Genomic DNA, 17,201 nt, shown 5'->3' with positions numbered 1-17,201 from the left:
CTTTTGAGCTGGCATGCAGTCTTGTATGTTTTCCTTTTTTGGCCTGATTAGTAAGTGCCTTTTCCCCATGTTTCTTAGGCTTATTATTTTCTTACAAAAGCCAGCAATACACAATAAATAGATTTTGCGGAAATTTAGGATTGATTTTCTTATCCGTTCAATTCGTATTAAATATGGATTTTGAGCAGCTCATTGTTTAAAAAAAATTCTCTAATTTATTTTTAATGTTTATTGCTTCTCAAATAATAAACAAACCAATAATATAAAACAAAATCAAATAATAAACAACTAATTCAAGTATGGTGGGCTAAACACCACTTCAGTGCTTCCACAGATTGTATGCTGCAAATCCTGACTGAGAAAAGAATTCTATTCTATCAAGCGGTAAACGATGACTCATGCATGCTCATTAGCAGCAATTTGGGAATCTCATGAAAAAAGAAAAACTGTCTCAGAAATCGAAATTGGAATGATCTATACAGAAAAAAAAACGAGGGGAGAAAAAAGGGGTTAGTTTCCGCATCACAAAATCGCAAATTGTTTTTTTTTCTTTTTTTTTTTTTTTTTGTAAACTATGAATTGATTTTTTATTCTTGCAATCTTTAAAAATTGGCATTTTTTAAATGGGGAAAAATTGCTAAGAAACTTAAAATTCCCTGTTTTTATGAAAATTTTCAAATTTCCCTGCATTTTCCAGGTGTTTTTCTAGACAATTTTTAAATTCCCTGTTTCTTTTCCGGTTTTCTTTGTTCTCCCACTGGTGTGGCAACCCCGATGAATGGGTTCAAAAATATTCAAGTGACTATTAAAGAAATTATACAAATGAAGGACAGAGCATTTTCAGTTGCTGATTTTTCCTAATATTGAATTATACAGCAAAATCATGATCCCCCTTTTTTTCCCCCTCAACTTCTTCCTCACAGAATTCATCTACTCATGCCTTCCTCAATTTGTATAAGATGTTTGGCTTTATTCCATTTATTTTATTAGTTTTTAACTAGATTCCTCCAAACAGAAAGAGTAGAGGTTATTTTATGGCCACCCTGTATATATGTGTGTGTAATATATTTTTTACTCTTGTTTCTGCAAATCACCTTTTTGTAATTTTCACCGTTTGAACTTGATCTTCTATTCTGATAAGTACTCAGAGGCTCTTAAAAAGTTACTTAAATTTGGGAGGTATTTCCAGCTAAATTAGTATGAAATTACAGATGTCACTATCTTCTTCCTATGTGTGACACTTACTAATGAGCTGCCCTATTTTACGTGTAATGGTCATGCAGTGGGATCTTTTAATCTTAAGATATACATTTTTTATTATCTTCAATTTTAAAAAATATCTTGAAAATTTCAATAATAAGAATTTTAATAATCTTCCGATATTTTTAAGAATATTTCTACACTCTAACAAACTTTATATATACATGCATATAGTCTGGTGGATGGTAATCATTCTTTTTATACATTTTTTTTTCTTATCAGAACAAATAAATACTAAACTTAAAGATTTATAGCCTTAGGACATGACAAATAATAATTAAAAAAAATAGTAGCTCACCAAATAAAAGTCCTTGATAAATATGGATGCACCATTTTAATTAGAGCTTAATGAGGGAAAATTTAGTTACAACATAAGAACAGTGAAAAAATATGAAGTAAGAATCATCTTAAATTATATGTATATAACAGGATGATAATAAACCATCAATTCATTTTTGGAAAGCAATCATGTTGATATGGTGGTGCATCAAATCTTTGGCTATTAATGAGCCTTCTTTTATTCTTAAGATTGTTAGCATTTTAAAATTTGATTTCTTTGAGAGCTGTATTATCATTATCAAAGATATTTCTGAAAAGTTTATGCATATATATACAGAGTAAGGATTGCAATACCGGTATAACGGTATTTTGAACTATTTGTACAATTTTGTAATACCGGCATTCACAAATTCAAATACCGTTTTTTTTATATTTACTAGAAATTTTTAAAATTGTCTCCATTATATGTTCAGTAATCGCCAACATAGCAAAATAGTATACATTTTTGTTTTAATGTCACCCTAAAGGGGAAACTTAATTAGACTGTGATTACAAAGTTGCATCGTACAATCAAGAGAAGTGATAAAATACTGTTTGACAAATGGATTGTAAAACCCTCTGTGCTTTTGTGCATGCGTTAGAATGGGTTTAATTCGAAAAAATAGGGGTGGGAGGAAAAATGAAAGGAGGAGATGTTTACATTTAACAACGAAGATTCGCGGTTTTATGAGACGTAAACATTACAGATAATTAGTAATACAGAAGGAAAAAGGTACTAATGCACAGTAAAATATTTCAGAGCAATTTTTATTTAATGTAAGGGACATAAACATTAAATTATGAAAAATAAATAAAAAATTTCTGTTCTTAAAATTTGGTAATTATTTTTTTACAAAATAATAATGATCTTTTTCATATTAAAATGATTATTTTTTATACGTTATTAAATTTCTTCAGGAATATACTAATTTCCCATTTTCTGTTTCTTGGTCACAATATTTAATGATATTATGTAAAATTTTCTTCGTACCATTCCTGAAAGCTTTTTTATCACTTTTGGCTACACATATCAATACGAAATTTTGAATTAAAATAAAATGCTGTCAGAAATAACACAACACTCACATACACGTGAAAAAAAATTGAACTAAAAAGTATCTAATGGGGGAAATCCAAGGTCAAAGGTGAATACTGGAAATGTGCTTATAATTCCACGTAGAATCGTCGAAATGTGGTAGTCTCAGAATCCGACATTCGTTGCCGAACAGTATGTGAATCATCCAAGGAGGCGGGTCAAAACTATCCTATAACAGTTTCGAGCGACACAGCACACGCGCAGGATTCGTAGTCTGATATTCGTATCTGTGGAAACAAGGTTGTAGTTGTGAAGGAAGTGTGTAATATTTCAATATTTTTTTAATTGGTGAGTTTGTTATTCACATTGTATTTGCATACTGAATATCATACTTTAGGGTTTAAAATATTTTTCTGATTCATTATATATACTATATATATATATACATACTGATAAATAATAACCCATAATAATGAATAACTTTAAAGAACATAAAAAATCAGTTGGTAATACTTTGGTTTGGTTTCATTATTTATATGATGAAAAGAATATGGTGGCACAATGTAAAAAATGTTCAAGAGTTATTAAAGTGAACGGAGGAAGTAGAAGCGGACTCCATACACATTTAAAAACGAAACATGATACAAATTTGTTAAAGAGGAAAGAATCTAATTGCGATGAAGATACAAATTTAAGCACAGTTTCTAAGCCCAAGCCATCAGTAATTTTAGATTATTTTGGAAAAAAAAGATAATTTGTATGAAATTATAAGTAAAATGATAGCATCAGATGGTTTGCCATTTCAGCACTTGTACTGAATTAAGAAAATCACTATCCGCCAGCTTTTAAAAATCTACCAACATCGATTAACACTATAAGAAGTATTATATACTACAGTAACGGTGTTCACAATTCTTTGAAACACGAGCTAATACAATTAAATGTAAATACTGAAAAATTTAGTCTTATATTTGATGAATGGACAAGTGTAAGAAATAGACACTATTTAAATATAAATATTCATTCAGAAAAAAAATTGGAATATAGGACCTACACATGTCTCGGGAAGTATGCCAGCTGAAAAATGTATGGAAGTGCCAAAATCTAAATTAGTGAAACATGGATTATCCCTGAAAGAAGATATTGTATCCATAACAGTAATGAAAAAAAGTTGGAAAGTTGATTGATGCAAATCAGCAACTGTGCTATGCTAATGGAATTCAATTAAGAGTAATAGATGTATTATACCAAAAAAATAAAGGACAGAAGAATCCATACAGAAACATTACAGAAACTTCGGATTCCAACTTTGAAGAGTGAGAGTGATATTGACAGTATAATTGTTGAAGAAAATATTGCTAATGAGAATGATATTAACTCATCAAGAATTGCATCCTATAATTTATAAAGTTAAAAATTTTTTTAAGATATTTAAGCTTTCCGATACAAAAAATGCTATAGTACAAAAATATATACTAACTGAAAATAAAACAGAATATATGTTAATATTAGATTAACGTTGAAATTAGAAAACAAGTTGGAACAGTTTACTCCTAATGATGGGAACAATTTTTGAAACTGAGAAATCCAATCCAAAAAGAACACGACTTAAACCTGCAAATGAATTTTTCAGATAGTGAATGCGATTTAATATCCAGAACTGCATCAGCTCAACTTCCAAGAAAACTGGCTGTTGAGGCATTATGTCGGAGAGATTCTAATTTATTAACAGATATTGCGACAATAAATTTCATGCTGCCATCAGTGAAAGAACAACACACATCACTATTTGAAGAATTATATATTACATTGAAAAATCACACAGAAGAAAGGCATTCACTGAAAGAACAGCACACAGGGCACAAGAAAGAACAGGGTCTAAAGAATTATATATTACATTGAAAAATCACACAGAAGAAAGGCATACTGAAATAGAAAATATCTTACGGTATTTACTTAATTATAAAGATTTTAAAAATGAAAAAGAAAAAAAGAGACTAACCAATTCAAATCTGATCAAGTTTATAGTAGTAATTTTTTACCCACAAACCTATCCACGTTCAGAAGAATTCAGTATAGTTATCAAAGATTATGATGACGTTAATGTTGATAGTGAAAAGAAATTGTCCCTTGAACAAAAATGAGAATTGGCAATAAATTAAAAAAATGTCAACAAACCAAAATACAATACAAAAATCAGCTATATCCAAAACCATCCAACGATAAATCTATTCATTTGAAGATGAGGGATTAAGTGGTAAATAATTGGAAAAAGTATATCTCGCATTGCTAACAGTACCACCAACTAACATAGATGCCGAAAGAGCGTTTTCGAAAGCTGGTAATTTTTGTGCAAAATTATGTCCCAGGTTTAATGACAGTACAATTGATACATTATGTTTTTTTATGATCACATTTCAAAAATTTGTAACAGTACCACAGACTGAATAGTGATATTTATACTTTTTTGTGATTTAAATAAATAAGATTTTCCTTTACTTTTTTGTGATTCTTTATATAATGTTATAATTTATAAGTTACAAATTGTTTTTTGTGATATTTACACTCTCTAATAAAACTGACAAATAAAACACCTGTATTTCCTATCTTTTTCTAAAATTTCTACTACTGATATTAAAACTGGTAACCCATTATTAAGATCTAAAAAATACTGAATACCAGTATTAAACTTTTGATCTGATATTGCAATCCCTAATACAGAGAGAGAGATAATTCATTAATGCTGCATGTTATTGAAGTTCTTCTTAGTCTCAAAAGTCCTGAAAAAAACATAGTGTGATATTAATTTAATTTGGATAGTTTTTCTTTATTTTGAAGGGTTTCAAAATCTATAATGTGGTTTTAGCAGTAGTTCCCCTAATGATAACATAAGCAAAGAGAACAAGAATGCAGTTTCTAAGAATACCTATTTGGAAGAGCATGAGAAATTCTTAAAATGAGTAGGAACCTATTTATATCTCTGATTCCAATATTGTATGAATTTATCTTTGACATAAAGATTAAAAACAATAATGTATGAATGGATCAGATATAAGATTTCAAACATGGCACCTTTCATACCTTTAGTTTCCAATCAAAATTATGCAGATAGGCTGGTGAAATTTCATGAGTCCTTTCAATAAGTCTATTTTTTATATCAAGAGATCTTATGCTTAAACAATTATTCAAAGCAAGCTGAAATTCTTGAGGCAGAGAGGAAAACTCTGGGAGCTACAAAAAGAAGAAAAAAAGTCACAAGTCAGATCAAAATGCATAGTTGATAACAAGTTATTTACCTTATTGCACAAAAACAATATTTAGATTATTTTGAAAACTCAACATGGTTTTACAAATCAATGAGCAGGATATTAACATATTAAATAAAATGATAATTTTTTTATTCAAAGTAAAAAAAAGCTACAAGCTTTTTACTGAAAAGACACATTAGAAAATACAAGACAGTGTGAAATATATGAAGATTTTGCATCAATAAATAAAGTTTCTTTTTAAATTCTAAATTTCCTTCTTCTAAAAGGTAAACTGGAAAAGCATTTATTTAGGATTTTTTTTTTTAATTGCAGTTCAATTTGATAATATGTAGAATGAAAGTAAAAGATAGCATATAGATTAGTTTCGTCTTATAAAATAAGCACTTAATAAGAACTTTTTAAGCACCTTTAGAGAAAAAAATAGGAACAAATCTTAACTAAATATTTTTTTGTAATTACAGAACTATAAAATCGAATGAATACACATAAAATACTTCTAGGAATCATTGAATAATTTTAACCAACATCGAAACTTTATTTAAAATGTTTTTTTTCTATAAAAGTTTCATTAGACAAAAACCTTATCAAAGGATTTTCAATGCATATTTTAGATTATCTAATTACAATGCTATTTGTAATATAAAGGAGAAAAAAAAAAGGTTATACTGCTACTTCAGTAACATTCCAATTCCTCAAAAAAGGTTAGGAATATAAGTAAACAAATCTAGAATATAAAAATCATGCTAATTTTATTAAATACGTAAATAAAAAATTAATCCTCTTCAGAAATTTTTCCAAACACTTTTAATTTGTTCAATTTTTCTATTAAAATTTTTTCCCAAATAATTAATTTTGTTAGTAATGCAAAATTTCTGGTTTCTCAAAAATTAAGTGCATTGGCTTTATATTCAATTTCACTAAATTCCTTTTCCAAGAGAATCCCTCCAACCACTTAAAGAGATTACAAAATCAGTAACTTTCTTTATGTCTTTCACAACTTTTTCCTTTGCCAACTATTGCTAATTTTCTCAATTCTCTAATAGCGTTTACAGAGTGGATTCTGCTAGATTGCTTTAAGTGGTTGTAGATGGCATATTGTGAAACATGATATTTTTCATTCAAAGTTCCCACCTCAATAAATTAATTAATACCAAATCCTCTTTGAACAGATGCTTGCTCACAAAAAAAAAAAAAAAAATTCAAAACTTTCCAGTTTTTTTTTTTTTAATCTCTAAATAAAAGAATTTATAAAAAAAAATCCAATCTCCTTTTCCTGACATGAATATTACTGAGATTGCATAAGGGTGATTTGATTAAAAAAATCTATAAACTTTATGATATCTTTGATTCATATTTCACATTTACTTGTTCACCGCCAAAACAATATTTCTAATTGATGCAAAATTTACTGAATTCATTATGCATTCCAAAATTTTTTTAACAGATTACTGACAATTCATATTCAAAAAGTATATAGTATCAGATATTGCTTTTGTGGAATGTCAGTCTTTCGATAATTTGTTTCCTTTTATGTCTGCACTCATTTTATCAATTCCAAAACAAAATACATAGTTAGAAAAATCATACGGGCATTAGTAATTTACTGAAAAAATAATTTCATCCCAGAAATTCTCATTTAAAACTTTTAAAGGTACAATTATTGCTTTACTAACGTATATCATATGGCAAAAGTGGATCATGACTGATACATTTGAACAAGGACCAGCTCAGAATGTCTTATCACTACTTATTATTTCTTAAAAATGTTATCAACCCTCTCTCTCCCATAAAAATTTGAGACCTTGTGCAAAGCCATGAGTAGACAGATTTTTATTTTCAGCCCCAGTATAGAAAGAAAAAAAAGAAGAAGAAAATTAAGTATGCTCTGAAACTTATTGGCCAGCTAATAAATCCAAAATTTATGATAGAGCTACAATTTTAGAACAAGATAACAAATATCACAGATAACTATGATAGATACACATATAAATAACTCTGATGTGTGTTTTTTTTTTTTTTTTTGTTGTTGTTGTTGTTATAGTGTTTACATGCTTATGAACATACAGACTGACATATAGTCAATTAAAACTGATGCTAAAACTGTGAGCAACATCTTACCAATGCAGCATTTTACATTTTGAAATCCTGTTCATTTGTTCTGAGACAAGGAAACAAAAAACAATAGGAATGGATTTCGTTCAAAATTTGGTTGAAATGTGCAAATCTAGTATTAAGAAATTCCAGCTCAAAGTGTTTTTTAAGCTATCCTATTCACAAATAGACATAATACCAAACACATGTTATTTGGAAGTTTAAATCATAAAATAGGACAAAATCCTGAGTTTGATTTTTTTTTGGGGGGGAGAGGGGTTACAATTCTTTCTCTATGGATAGTTCATATATGAATAACTAAAAAAAGGAATTTTACTGCCATTAATTTATTTTTGGTATCATTTTGCAAGAGCAACAAATGACCTACAAGTAACTTTTGAGCATCTTGGTTTGTATTTATTTTTGGAAGCTTTGAATGATTCAATGCATTCACTTTTAAAAATTCATAATAAACCAAATGTACATTTTATACTATATTGTTAAGAAGTTCTAAATTTTTGAATAAAAATTAATTGAAATAAAAATACTAAAATAATTCACTAATAGAAAGTCTCTAAATGAAGTTGAAATATAACTAACAAATGCTTTGCAAATAATTAATCATGTGTAGAAAAGCAAGGATGAGCTTAAGTTACTGTTAAAAACATAACATTAATAAATAAAATTATTTCTAAAAAGAAAGGATTTTCCCTTTATTTAAACAAACAAGAGGAGATGAAAAAAGAATCAAGTAAATGAAAACAATATATTTACCCTATTCTATCTTAAGCTGAGATAAAACTTTTTTCATTGACACTTGGATTTATTAAATCAGATAAACATTGAAAGATCAAATATTGCAAGGTAAATTGCACAGATCTAACAAGATGAAACAATTTCTTTTCATCAGAAGAAAAATATAAGCACCTGGGTAAAAAAATTTGAGAAAGTAATTTGAAGGGTTTTAAAACTTTTAAGGCTCTTTTATAAGGACCATCCAAAATAAGCAGTTTTTAAGGAATTTTAAATGATGCTATGCACCCTGTAAAAATTTCATCAATGGCGAATGATCCACTATCTATTTATAAACATTTTGTATATTGGGAAAGATTTTTTATGATATTAAGCAAAATTCATTTTAAATAAAATTCCATTACATTAGAGATTATTGATATTTAATATTAAATTCCATTCAAGCATGGAAATTTTTATTTGATGCATTAAGATAACATTCAGGAAACTTATCTGCATATACAACCAAACTGTATAACTTTTATTATGTGACCAAACAGATTAAATATCATTTAGCATCTGATTCTTGAAAGAATTGATTTTGATGATTTTGCATGTATTTACTGATTATATATATTTACATAAAAATTATATTAACAGCAAATACAAAAAAAACAAAACAAAATGCTTAAAAAAACTGAACAATACTCAACCCATTACAGAAAACAGTATTAATAGTTTATACATAATTATGATGAAAAATACAATAAAAATTCTGGAAATCTATTCCTTTACTATTGAATAGAGAAATATATGTAAAATCGTGAACAAAATTAAGATAATATTCTTTTCAGATTACTAATTATATAAATATATATATGAGCTGTAATTTTTGAGCAGATGGGTAAAGTAAAGTGAAAGCACTTAGGTGAACAAAATTCTTACTTTTTCTGATGTGCTGTAATACATGAGAAAAATTTTCTCACTTCCACGTATTAAATCCCACCACTCAAGTAAAGTCCATACATGGGAAAAAGATTCGTAAAGAACTCCTTTCTGGCCGCAAAAAACATCAATTAAATGATGAATCAACTGAAAAGGGGTAAAATTATTTCATGATTTGTAAGCAAAGAACTTTAATTTCAAATTGTTTTAATATATTTACCATTTTCAACTTATCCTTTGGGCATTTAATAAATAATTTGAAAAACATTTCCTCCATTAATTCGGTATTAGCCATGCCGCTATGACAGCATTTCAAACACAGTTTTATCCAGGTATGCGAGACTTACGTTTGATATTAATTACTCTGACTGATGAAAAAGAATGATATTTTATGAGATAAAAGATTTATTTATATTTTCAGATATAGGCGTTTCATAAATTTCAATTCAACTGTAAACAAACAATTTGCCAAAATAGTGTTGCCAATCATAAAAACTGAACTAATATAGCGTAGTTAAAGCCCTATTTCCATTTCCATGGCCCGCCGCCCTGCAGATACTGCCATAATTCGGGCAACCATCCTCAGACTAGATTCTACGGACAACACCAAAATTTTGCTCTTAGGGAAAAACATAGTAATTTTCTGATGTTTAGGGAAAACGGAGTTTTTCAGCCCACGTGATTTCTCTATCAGATTCATGAACTGTATTGCTAATTCTGTATGTGCAAAATGTTTCGAAATTTGTTTTTGGAATTCTGAAATGTAGATGCCTTTGATTTTAGAATAGTGTTATTGACTAAATATAACGACCAAATACCAAACACAATATCATATTATTTGTTTAGGTGGTGTTATTGTGACAACAGACAAGTATTTTTTTGTTTTATATTATCAGTTAGTAACTATTGAAAGCTTTTGTATTTACTTCAGAAAATTATGATTTGATCAATTTACTGTTATATATATTTCAGCGCCAGTATGCATTTTTAAGGAATATTTTCAAACACATATAGTTGGGTATGTATTAAATGCATACCCAACTATATGTATTAAATACATAGATCTGAAAATGTAATTATGAAGAAATATGGATATATATGTCTAATATTTCGATCTCATAAATGAAAAATAAATTTCTATATTAAAGTGCATACATTTCAGTTTCATAATCCAAGTGAATTTTATTAAACTCTATTGAAATGATGTTTAAATTTTTAAAAGTTATTTGTATTATTATTTTGCTGTAAAATAATATTACAGTTTTGAGTACATGCATATTTAGCCTTGATATCTGTGTTATTGAAATATTTGATGTTTCATTTGACTACCAAATTATTAAATTAGTGTTAAATCAGTTATTATTAAACTGATGATTATGAAGGAGTTAATTGCTTATTCTGCTATGAGAATGTATTTTTGTTCAAACATAATTTGCTGGTCCTTTTTACCTTTTCTTTTTAATTTTAAATTTTGTTTTTTAAATAAATTACTTAAACTGAGAGTCTTACTCATGTCTCAATGAGAACAAAAGTTAACAATTACATTGTAATCTAAATTTGCACGATCTAACTATTGGAAATGTTATACATTGTAATCTAAATTTGCATGATTTAACCATTTGAAATGTTATATATATAATAATCTATTGAAAATGTTAAATGTACCTATATTTAAAAAAATTGTGAAAAGCTAACAATTTGAAATGATAACATTTATTATTCATGATCAAAAAATTATCCTTTTTTCTTCAATAATATTTTACTAGACTTTTGTTATTGTCAGCTCCATGCCTTTTGAGGTTTGCTTTTTTTTTTTTGTTTGTTTTTTTGTTTTACTAATAGTTAATAATTGAATTATATATATATATAACTGAGATTTTATGATTTGAAATGTTAGTTTTTAATATTTTTATTTGCTGACAACATTTGTAAATCACAGGATCTTATGATGATGTTTTAAAACTCTAAAATATTAAGATATTACTAGAATTTTATCATTGTAAAATCAAGCACATCTGAATAACCAGTATTAGTAGAAGATAAATTATAAAGGCCCAAAGCTGTGATTTTGTTCATTAAAAGTTTAGTATAGAAATATAGGCAATTAAAACTATCACATAATAACATAATGCTTAATGTCCATGACAAAATATTTTTAAGCATTTGAATATTATAGGTGATAAAGTTATGGTACTTTTAATAATCTTGCATCTCTATTGCATATCTTATCCCTCAAAATAAGAGCATGAATTGCAATAAATATGACAATGGCCTAGTAACCTTAATATATATTAAAATTTTTCTGCTATAATTTTAAAAATACCTATTTACAGTCTTCAACAGATTAATTTTAAGAAAAACTGCATGGCATAAAAAATATATAGAAATTTTTTTAAGGCTGAGAAATTGCATATGAAACAAGTTTGAGGATTTAAAGTCCTTGTATGTACAGCATTATTGATTGATCTCAATTTTCTCCATTATTACGATATTGGTATTTAACCATATGTAATATATCAATGTGATTCTGTTCATTTTCTATGTAAAATTCAGTTAAGCTGAAAGGCTAAAATTTTAGAAGTATCTCTCAGATAGGTTTATGAAATTATTTCCACAATTGGAAATGCTTATAAGTATGAGCAATTATTTTTGCTTATGACATGAAATATGTTTTATGTCAGATCCAGAATTACTGATATTCATCTTGTAATGCAAGAAAGGCAGGATTAATATTACTTTTGTCTTTAGTTTTAGTTTTTTTAATGACGTTTTTGAAATAGATTTTTTTTTTTTCTCTCCCACATAAACTCAAACCCTATTTATTTTGTTAAAGCTAGCATTTGAGGTGGACATCTTTACTACAAAAACAGAGGAGTTTATGAAAAAAAATTAATTATTTTGAAATGTAATAAGAGCAAGATTTTATTTTTGAAATTATTTTAAACAAATTGTTAAATCCATGTGTCAAGTATTCTTTTAAGTAAATAATTGTTGGTTTGATGATAACTAAAATTATTTTATGGTTTTAATTTGTTATTATCTAATTTTATTATTCTTGAATGATTCCTAAGGAATATTTAAAGAAGAATGTAAGTGAAACTGATTGCACAAAATATCACTATATATATATATATATATATATATATATATATATATATATATATATATATATATATATATATACAGTGGCTCCCAAAATTGAGTATACACTATACTCTTTCTTCTTTAATTTTATTCTTTTTGATCTTAACATTCCTATTTATGGCTAATATATATAAGAACGATAAAATATACATTAACAAAAGTATTAGGCTAAAAAACAAAATGGAGGAATGAATAATATTTTTATTTCAAAGTTACAAATTCCAAAGTCGCAAAATTGAGTGTACATTTAGCAAAATCTGTCAACAAAAGGAGAGAAAGATAAATTAATATTTTGTTGCATATCCTTTTACATTTAGAACATCTTGTAAATGGTGTGGCATCGAGTTGACAAGAGTTCGAGTTGTTTCGCCGGATATTCTCAACCATTCGTCTTGTAATACTCTATTTAAGTGTTCCTTACCCCTGATATCGTGTTTTTGAACTGATTTTCCTAATTGTGCCCACAAATTTTCAATCACATTGAGATCTGGAAATTGAGGAGGGGTTTGTAATTGCATTTTACAATTATATAACAACCATAACTTAACTATTTTAGCTGTATGTTTTGGGTCATTATTTTGTTGAAACAGAAAACTTGACTGTAAACCCAAATTCTGGGAACTTTGTTTTAAATTGTTCTTCAAAATATCCAAATATTTAATTTTGTCCATGATTCCATCAATGAAAACTAAATTTCCCACTCCTTTTGCAGACATATAGCCCCATACAAGAAGTGAACCACCTCCATTCTTGACAGAAGGGTTGGTGTTGTTAGGAAGAAGTTCAGAATTGAGCTTTCTCCAAACATACCATTGACCAAGACCATCGAACTTAAATTCGTCACTGAATATTACTTGATTCCAGAAGTCAGGAGGCTTTGAAATATGACTTTTAGCAAATGAAATTCTTTTCTCTCGATTTACTTTGGAAATGAATGGTTTTGTTCTGGCTACGCAACCATTATAATTTGCTTTTCGAATTGTTTCTGCAGAAACACACTTTCCAATTGTTCTAGAAGTAGATGTAGCAATTTTTGTAGCACTCACCTTAGGATTGTTTGCTACCTCTCGAATAACTCTTCTCTTGGTCGTGGCACTGAGGATTTCTTCTCTTCCGCTTCCAGGATTATTAGCAATTTATCCATACATTTTATACTTCTGGATAATCTTTTCAACGTATCTGTGACTGCGTTGAATTTCCCTTGCAATTTCTCGCAAAGATTTACCATCTTCAGACAATTGAATAAGAAGTTTCTGAATTTCAACATTTGTCTCATTTCTGGAACTCATTATGATAACCAAAACATTTGTTTTTACTTGGAAATCAATGATTGCCAATTAAAGTAACAAAACTACTTTACTTATTTATTTCAAAATAAATAATGGTAGTCAAGTCGCATATTTTATAAAGTGTATACTGAATTTTGTGACTTTGGAATTTCCAACTTTGACATAAAAATGACTGTAATAAAAATGTTATTGATTCCTCCGGTTTTTTTGTTTGTTTGTTTGTTTTTTAGCCTAATACTTTTGTTAATGTATATTTTGTCGTTCTTATAAATATTAGCTATAAATAGGAATGTTAAGATCAAAAAGAATAAAATTAAAGAAGAAAGAGTATAGTATATACTCAGTTTTGGGAGCCACTGTATATATTGTAAATAAAGTATAAATATATAATGTAAAGAAAGTAAATAGTTTAATAAATTCAACCCTCAGATTCTTGAAGATAGTACTAGTATTTATGGCAAAGTTGAATCTGAAAGGGTTAAGCTACAGAATTGTATTTAAACATTTTATGTGCATGCACATTACATTAGGAATATTTAACTGGCCTTTTTTAGTAATTTCATTGTATAAGAATAGCTAGTATTTGAATTAAAAATCAAATCAATCAAACATAAAAAAAAAATGAAGTGGAATTTTATTATTGGAGAATGACTAACTATGCATATATACAAATAATTCTTCATGACATGAAATGATGATAGTATTTTAAAAGACATTAAATATGAAATTTTAAGTTAAAAAGAAGTAAGACTTATCTTTTAAAAATATTCTTAGATACAATGCAAATTAAAAGGATATTTTATCATATATATATATTTTCTTTTTTGCTGAGATGTTATAAGTAATATAAAAACAGTGTTTTCAGTGCTCTTCTTTTCAGCATACAAAGAAATGTAATTTTAAATATGTATTCTCATTCACCATAACATATTTTTTATAAAGATTTTTACTTTTGATTTAAAATAAACATTTTTACATACAAAAAATTTTGTAATAAAAAACATTGTATTAGACTTCAGTAATAATAAAAAAACAGAATGATTTACATATCTCATTACAAAATACAACATTTTGCATTTTAATAAATGTTTTGACATAACTAAATGCAAGACATGCATTTAATTCCCAGTTTGATGTAGGATTTATATTTACATTTGAAGATAATCTTTTGCTCATATTTAATGTCATGCTTACCAACTGCTTAAAAAACTACAAATAATTTATTATTGTATAAATTGTCAATGAAATATTCATCTATATTATAAAAATTGCTATACATTAGATGTATTATCAACATATATAAACTTCTGAAGATATGTGGATAAAATATTTCAAGTAAATAAAGTAAACTCTTTGAAAGCAATTTGCATGCTTAATAATCTGAAAAAATTAGTGACATGGGGGAATTCATTGGAAGTTTTGTAAATAAAGATAAATATTAGTTATAATTAGCATCTAATCTTAAACCTGTTTACTGGACATGAGTAATTTCAAATACCAATTGAAAGTACTTGAATATTGTAACAGCCTGATTTCAGGCACAGATTGCAATTTTTGCATGCATAATATAACAGTTACAAATTCTACAGATTGGTAATACAGCACATAATTGTAACATACATATATATTTATATAATTCTGAAATGCAACTAAAATTAAGATTTGAAAAAAATTACTAAAACAATTAAGGTTAAAAACATTTTATATTAATCATATATATATATATATATATATATATATATATATATTCATACTATTATCATATTTAGAAATAATCCAAACTAAATTTGAAATACATACAATCATATCTAAAATTAATTAAAAAATAATTTCAGATTATTTTGAATATGCACTACAATAATAGTTATAAATAATTGAAAACAGGTTCATAATTTTTCAAATTCTCACAATAATTACATTTGTAAATGAAGAGATAATAGTTTTTCAGTAACACACTAATTTTATTTATAAAATTATTATGGCTTTTGATTCTGGGTTTAATGCATTAACAAAATATTAATGTAAAATTATGCTGGATAATTACACTACTTTTTTTACTGGCTTGCTGAATTAGTATTCTGATTTAAAAGATTTAAAGTTATTGCTTTAGATTCATTGGCAGAAATATTTTTTTGTGACTTCTTGTACAAAAAAAGCATCTCTGCTGCTCAAGGTTTGTTGGCAGGAGCATTACTTTTGGTTTGAAAAGTAGAAGCATGTGGTTTCAAATTACATCTTAAAGCATTCACAATGGGCATAATGGAAGGAATTTTTTGTTTAAGCTACATTTAATTCTGCAGTAACAAGGGAATCAATAACATTATTGCAATATTCCCTCAGTTTTTTTCGTTGTTGCGATAAAGGCATCACAGATTCATTGTTATTTACATACTTTATAAGTGAATCCGATTCATTAAAAGTTAAATTATTTGTTTCATTGGTTGGTTCTGGGAGATGAAATTGATGCTATATTTTCATTAAGATTATAGGTTTCTGCAGCTTCATCAATTATCAAATTTTCGTCATTGGAAACATTATTTGTTTTCTTATTGTACATGCATACAAAATGAATATGCTTGCACATATTCCATCTGATTGAAGAATCAAAGCAGTTGCAGATGTAATTATGGATGCAACAATTACAGTCTTTACATCGAACAGTACAGTGGCAGTTATTATTTACTTTTTGAATTTTAAATAATTCTTCACAAAATTTTATGATGGCAAATTGAAGCCATCATTGTAAGTGCATACCTCTCTATCTAAACCCAAACTAACTTGCAATTTGTAAATTCATATATAAAATAAATTATTCAGTAGATAGATTACAAAAAAGTGTTTTAGTAACTCCATTTCAAAATACAAAATTAAATCACTTTAAAAATCTAAAATAATTTTGAATATTTATATGATACAAAGATGTTTATTTAAAACAAGTACTGCATTTTTTGGCTAATTTACTCACAGGAGAAGTTTGATTATTTCATTTAAATTAATACTATCTAAAAGTTTTACATTTTTTCATTATCTTACTTGTATATACATATTTTTCTAAAATAAAATGCATGATAGTGAACCTCTAAAAAAATTCTTGAATTGAGATGGTAAACAACAACA

At 27.0% G+C, this 17,201-nt stretch overlaps 1 protein-coding gene across 2 annotated transcripts in view; it reads right to left on the bottom strand.

Moving 5' to 3' along the window:
• Positions 1 to 10,253, bottom strand: part of LOC129980909 (COMM domain-containing protein 8-like) — a 32,208-nt gene extending 21,955 nt beyond the window's left edge. The window contains exons 1-3 of one of the 2 annotated variants that reach the window (XM_056091386.1): positions 9,872 to 10,237; positions 9,652 to 9,798; positions 5,696 to 5,845 (exon numbers count right to left, since the gene is read on the bottom strand). In XM_056091386.1, coding sequence (XP_055947361.1) covers positions 5,696 to 5,845; positions 9,652 to 9,798; positions 9,872 to 9,946 — 372 coding nt within the window. In that variant the 5' untranslated portion in view covers positions 9,947 to 10,237. Of the gene's footprint in view, positions 1 to 5,695; positions 5,846 to 9,651; positions 9,799 to 9,871 lie in introns of both variants that reach the window. The other variant, XM_056091387.1, reaches the window with a different exon arrangement.
• Positions 10,254 to 17,201: the final 6,948 nt, after the last annotated feature.

Source organism: Argiope bruennichi, chromosome 8 (assembly GCF_947563725.1).
Source record: "Argiope bruennichi chromosome 8, qqArgBrue1.1, whole genome shotgun sequence".
Taxonomy (NCBI): domain Eukaryota; kingdom Metazoa; phylum Arthropoda; class Arachnida; order Araneae; family Araneidae; genus Argiope; species Argiope bruennichi.
Note: the sequence above shows the minus strand (reverse complement) of the source record. Positions and strands in the feature narration are given on the sequence as shown.